This window comes from Lygodium microphyllum, chromosome 12, assembly GCF_053477565.2.
Source record: "Lygodium microphyllum isolate KBCC chromosome 12, Lygodium_microphyllum_v1.1.10, whole genome shotgun sequence".
NCBI classification, from domain to species: Eukaryota; Viridiplantae; Streptophyta; class Polypodiopsida; order Schizaeales; family Lygodiaceae; genus Lygodium; species Lygodium microphyllum.
Genome location: NC_141146.1, coordinates 37,102,893 through 37,109,536, shown reverse-complemented (window position 1 = coordinate 37,109,536; position 6,644 = coordinate 37,102,893). Strand labels below are relative to the sequence as shown.

The 6,644-nt window shown below is 42.0% G+C and overlaps 1 protein-coding gene across 2 annotated transcripts in view; it reads left to right on the top strand.

The window, feature by feature from the left end:
- The first annotated feature begins 487 nt into the window (after window positions 1-487).
- Window positions 488-6,644, top strand: part of GCP4 (GAMMA-TUBULIN COMPLEX PROTEIN 4) — a 156,447-nt gene continuing 150,290 nt past the window's right edge. The window contains exon 1 of one of the 2 annotated variants that reach the window (XR_015692625.1): window positions 488-954. Coding sequence is in view for 1 of the 2 variants with exons in the window: in XM_087689343.1 (XP_087545469.1) it covers window positions 674-954 (281 nt within the window). In the remaining variant the exon portion in view is untranslated. The remainder of the gene's footprint in view (window positions 955-6,644) is intronic. The other variant, XM_087689343.1, reaches the window with a different exon arrangement.

Sequence of the window (6,644 nt, the reverse complement as noted above, 5' to 3'; positions counted from 1 at the left end):
CACACATCAATTGACAGCTTATAGTTGATTTATACTATGTATGGTTGTAATCTAGAACTCTAATGGATATTAATCAAAGTAACATAATTCTTAGAAGAAATTATATCGAAAGTTGGCTTTTGTTAGAGAGAGGTCGAAAATCTTTCTAGGAGTTCTTTAGACTCTTAACAAAGGCAAACTAATTTTGAAGAGGGCAATCAAATTACACCACAAACCCCCCCTCCCCCCCCCCACCTTGAGGCCACCATAGTTCCATCATATCTCCAACTATGAAACTTAAAACGAGGGCAAATATGAACTTTACCTAGAATCTAGATGGAAACCTCCCATTTTTTAATCCTACTATAAAACAAAGACATAGGCATCACATACCCCTTATTTAGCCAAAGTCATTAATGCTAGTAGAGATGAGTATTTAACGTTGACATGAGAGTAGCTTGTTGGTTGTGAGGTAAATATTGACATTCTACCTAAGGGGTTTTCTTTCCTTTGCGTGCAACTACATGCTGCTTTTTAACGTCACAGTTTGGAAGGATCAAGCGTCCCGACATTTTTTTTTCCCTCCCTCTGTACATTTTGAGCCCGGAAACACAGAATTTCAACAATAAACGCGCGCAGACACACACACAGAGAGAGAGAGAGAGAGAGAGAGAGAGAGAGAGAGAGAGAGAGAATGTTGCATGAGCTGCTTTTAGCTCTCGTGGGGTGCACGGGGGACGTGTTCATCGATGTAAGGGAGCAACAGAAGATGTTGGCCCGATCGAAGCGCAGACACAAAGGAGACATCAGCAATACCGTTGGAGAGAAGGCAGAAGGAGGAGGAGGAGTGGATGAAGGACAAGACGAAGGAGGAGAGGAGGAGGAGGAGGGGGAGGAGGAGGAGGAGTTAGCTGACACTGGCAGATGCACCTTCCATCTTGCTCCCGATCTTACATTTATTCAGCATTCCGAGAGGTGAGAGTCCCCCTTTACGAATCCAGATTTAGTAAACCGTCATTAAATGCTTAGCGACAGGCGCCATGAAACTCACTTTCAGTTGTTGAAGTCCTTGGCTGTCGCACGGATTGTGCATTCTTCTAAGAAAGAAACTATAGTTGCCCTTCTTGGTTTGCAAATACACAATTGTAAAAACCAGCTTTGCTGGCCTTGTTATTGTTCATTTTAGGCATTATTCCCCTTCGGGTAGCGTACTTTTATGCTAGAATCTCAGCCTGAGGAAGGAGGAGAAAGGGGTGGGTGGTTGGGGGTGGGGATCTTTGTGAAAAGGGTGTCATTGTTTATTGACGCATGCATCCTTGGCACACTTCTTGAATTCTGCAGCTACCCTAAAAAAAGAAATAAAAGTGTGGAAGCTTGTCATGCTATTATGGTTGCATTACATTAGATTAACCATAGCCTGTTGACCTGGAGTGGCTATCAATCCTCGGCTGAAAATAGAGCAGGCTTTCCTGGTATATTATGAGCCTATTCAGAGAATTATTGACATGGCTTACTAACTATGGGATTATTGGAAGATTCACTGAGCCTTTATGGAATTCTGGCAAAGAAATATGTGTATAAACTAGTAGTTAAAGAAGTTGTTGCAGATTTACAAGCAATGGATGAGCAACCAAGGAACACAAACCAGTCGTCTATATAGTTGCATAGTTTTTTGTGGTTTAAGTCAAGTTCACAACATATTACCCTTGGGTTAAGGGATAAGCTGGAAGTACATTGTACTTCTAATAGGTAATTTCAAATGAAATGGTGTTTAGTTGAGCCTTTGACATGGAGGTGTTATTGCCAGCTAAGTTCCTTATACCTGACTTGTGGATAGTAGAACCGGTTGAATTCACCAAAAATCCTCTTTGTATAAGGCTAGAAGCCTTAGAACATTATGACAAGACCTGTTTCAGTGTACATGGAGAAGTATGGATATGAGCTTCAAGATGACAAAAACATTCGAGAGGAGAATGTTAGGAAGTTGTTATGGATCTCTTGTATCATGTATGGAATTGATAAATGATTGTGACTAAAACATTTATGGAATTTCAAGTGTGAGTGTTCATCCTTGGCACTATTGATGCATGCATTATTGGCGGACTGCTTGATTTCTACATCTACCCTTTAAGAAAAAGGAAAAACTCATGAGTAATGTGGAAGCTTGTTGTGCCAATATGGCTGCATCACATTAGGTTAACCATAGCTTGTTGACCTACAGTGGTCATCAATCCTTGGCTGAAAATAGGGTGGGCTTTCCTAGTATATTATGAGCCTTGTGGATAGTAATATTGGATGAATTCTTCAAAAATTCACCTTCTACAAGGCTAGAAGTGTTCAGAGGATTATGACAAGACCTGTTTCAGTGTAATGGAGCAGTACATATATGAGATACGAGATGACAAGGTTTTTCAAGAGAAGATTATCAGCAAGGTGTTACGGATCTCTTGGATTATGTATGGAATTGAAATAGTAAGCATTTAAATATAAGCGATTGGAACTAAAACATGAATGAAATTCTGAGTGTAAATATTCAAATATAAAGTATTGTGGCCATAGATATGTTTATCATGTAAAAAAGGATGAATCATCCATTGTACATTAGACCCTATTGTTGCATTACCTTCTCACCAAGAATCCCCATAACACATTTCCTAATAAAGGTTAAAATTGAGATTTGCACTTAAATCACAATTGTTCTTGTATTGCTCACTTCAAATTACAATTGTTCTTCTATTGCTCACTTCAAATTACAATTGTTTTCCAATTGCTCACTTCAAATTTCCAATTGTCTGAGCCACTTTGAGACGAACATGGAAGAGCCAAGCCTGCGACTTCCAATACAGAAACTTGGCTGCCAGTTTCTGTGAAATCCACTCTAGTAGTTGCTTTGGCCGAACATCAACACCCAAAGGGTACCCAAGATGCCTGACAATGGAACCACGGGGAACAACCAGTCCCTGCCAGCCCAATGACTGTAAATTTGACTCCGTGCAACTAAGAATGGTTGATTTGACAGCATTGATATGAAGACCAGACGCTTGACCAAAGAGTGTCCAAACATCTAATGCTTTGCGAAGATTATCCTTGTCTGCACGCAAAATCATAAAGTTGTCATCAGCCAAAGATTGACTAATGAAGTGCTGTCCAAAAGGAAGCGACAATCTAGCCAACTGAGCCGAAGTTGCCATAGAAGATAACATCGAAAGAAACGGATGAGTCGCAAGGGCAAAGAAGAGAGGACTCAAAGGGCAACCCTGTCTCATAGAGCGTGCAAGGACAAATGGCTCGGTAACACCGCCATTTAGCATAACTCACGAAGAAGCTGCAGCACTAATGGTGTAGATCAAGCGGGACATTCAAGTATCAAAGCCCATAGTAGACATAAGTTCTGCAATGAAAGACCAGTCTAAATAATCAAAAGCCTTTTCCAGGTCCAATTGAATCAATACCTCTTCCTGATTAGAGTGCCTTGCATAGTCAATAGCCATTTGCACATTTAAGATATTATGCAAAATGTTTCGGCCCTTAATGAAACCATATTGAAGAGGATGCACAATGGTCGGAAGATGCTTGTGGAGCCGATTCGCCATCACTTTGGAAAAGATTTTATACATTGAACCCATCAAAGAAATTGGTCTCCAATGTTTCAACATTGACGGCGAAGGAACTTTTGGAAGCAGTTTGATAGACCTTCTTTTTATGAGGAATGTATGAACCTTGTTTCCAAAACGTGCTAAAACATAGTCGTCAATCGTTTTACCGGTTGAGTAGCAAAAGCCTCAAAGAATTCATTGGTGAGACCATCCCAACCGGGACTTTTATCCTTGGGCATGTGTAACAAAACATCCATAATCTCCGCCTCACAAATATCTGTGTCCAAAGTAGTTTGCTTGGCATATGGAACCTGATTGCGGACCAAATCATAGAAAACTGAACGCGCATAAGTAACTTGGTTAGAAGGTGAAGGAGAATAACCAAGAAGGTCTAGAAAATAATTCCTGCACATATTCACAATAGTCTGAGGATCAATGACCATTCGACCTTTTGGATCCAGGAGTCTAGTCATATTTTCTCAAGCAGGAGATGCAGGTAGAGCTTGGAAGAACTTATGAGTCTGACAAGCACTATCTTGCAAATTCTCAGTCAAATTTTGCAATTTGGCATGCTGATAAGATTTCAACTGAAACTCTTTAATAAGATCAGCCAAACGCATCGCTAGTGGCAGCAGAAATACATCATCTGGAGTGTTCACCAGCAAAGAATGAACCAAAGTCAGTAAGTCCTCCGCTACTTGTCGACGTCGTCGACAAAGAGAGACATGATGGATCCCATACTGCCGAACAACCCGTTGCACATTAGAGAGCAATCGTTCAAACGAAGCATTGCCCTCAGAGGAGAAGTCCAATAATAATCTATCAATCAATTGCTGCATATCGCCCTGAAAGATTGAATGCTTCAAATAAGACGAGTTGAAACGCAAAGGGAGTCTATCCAAAAGTTGCTTAAAAGGTGCAATGGGTTGTGCAAGCATCTCAAGCTGTAGAGGGAAATGGTCCGACAAGGCATAATGTTGCAACACTTTCATTTCGAGCATCTCAGGAAGAAAATCATCATTTTGCATGATGTACATGCGGTCCAACCGCGACCATGTAGTTGCATACTGCGCAGAATGGAAAGTAAACCCTGTAGAAGAAGGGTGTAGCCAAGACCAGAGATCTTGCTTAAGTATGGCAAGAGCAAACGCATTCCACACACGACTTTTCGGAGCGTTCATCACCGAATGCTCTGATGTGGACTGTGAAGAATCAACACACATATTAAAATCCCCCATAAAAAAACCCCGTCTGCCAAATGACAAGGTTTGCAAAGTATTCCAAAGATCCCGGCGGAATAAAGGATCATTCGGAGCATAGAGGCCAAGTAACCATAAGATCTCTCTTTCAAATAAAACTTCAATCACCACAAAACGGCCATGTACATCATTTTTAATAAGAACAGGCTGATATTTCTCATGTACAATCATAAGCACACCAAAATAATGCATGGCATGTGTCCCTGCATAAAACAAGCGAAACCCATGGCAATCCACAACTTTTCTTGCTTCACCGCGACTCTTGTGCTCAACAGCACACAAGACATCCCACTGATTCTCATGCAATACAGTCCACATGGCATGTTGCTTATGGCGAGAACAAATGCCTCGCACATTCCACGTGGCTATCTTCATGTGTATTCAAAAAAGAAAATCAGGTACGAGGCACAACTTGCCTCGATTTAACATTTTCTGCTAGAATCTCAAGGACTCCCTCATCCAAAAAATCAACTAACACGGCAAAAGAGTTCTGACGGCCAGATTTGGAGGTAGACGGTATATCCACTGTCTTGGGGATGGAACGTGGATAACGACGATCCCATGGGGTAATCATGTTATCTCTAGTATCAAAAGCCAACTTAGCAAGTGGATCCTTTGGACTGTCCGTATATACTTTTCTAGTAGGCTGATTATGGAGAGCAGAAGAAACCAGAGCATGAGCAGTATGCTCTGAAGACAACATTTCTTTCCTGCGCATATAAGTGCGCATGGAATCTTGTGAAGCAGTAGGCACAGTATCCGCCATGCCAACATCAAACCTTTACCTTTTTTTGCACATACATCTACCCAGTCATTGCCATGGGAATCCAAACCCGAAACATGTTGTTTACCTTTATCCAAAACTTTAGGTGGCTGGGTTGCATCCTGCGACGAAGCATTAAGCACCATATCTTCCATGGGCAGAACAACATGCTCAGCATCTGACGTCGGTTGCTTCTCTGGGCATTCGGCCATAAAATGCCCCAATTTTCCATGAAAAGCAATGCCCTGCAAAGTTTTCCTATTTCAAATGAAAGTGCAAAGGATGCATGCTAGAGCAATTAAGACATAACCAAGCAGGGCTTTTCCTAGCAGTGCCCCATAACATACACAAATGGTTACAATTCATGGCCCTGAGGCTCGGGGGGACCAGAATAGTGCCCACCATGGCCATGGCATCCTTTAACAGTGGCCAATAGACAGCCAACACTTCAACCCACACCGGGCATTCACGTTGAAGCAGGTGCTGAAAATCTGCCATTGGGCGCCATGGCACAACATGGACCAAACGGCGATCAAAGAACAATGGCAGTTTAAATAGGAGATCAGCACGATGCTTCTCAGATTTCAACAGCGCCGCATAAAAGCCTCGGGGTCCAACAAAAATCTCTTCAATACACTCCCCTTGTAGTAGAGTGTGCAGCCACTAGCGAATACGGGAAAGCACTAGGATCCTACCAGTGAAGAAGAGTATAACAGCACATTCATAAAACACTGAAAATGAGCGCAAGACATTTTCCGGGTCCACAGTGGCTTCCAGAACATCTTCAATTCCAGAGTCAGAAAACGCTTCATGATTATACTGAACATAATCGCCAAGCAGAGTGTTGGCAAACTCCAGCAAATGCTCCCAGTCAACATCCTGAGAATCCATAGAATCAGAGGCAACCTGAGCATAAGAACGTTCATGATGATCCATTGTCTCTTCCAAAGTATGCTTGTTGCGTTTGCTCGCAGGTTGGAAGTCAGGACTAGGGGGCATCTCCTCTATGCAAGGAACCATATCCTTTGGTTCCTCTGTATTAGAATC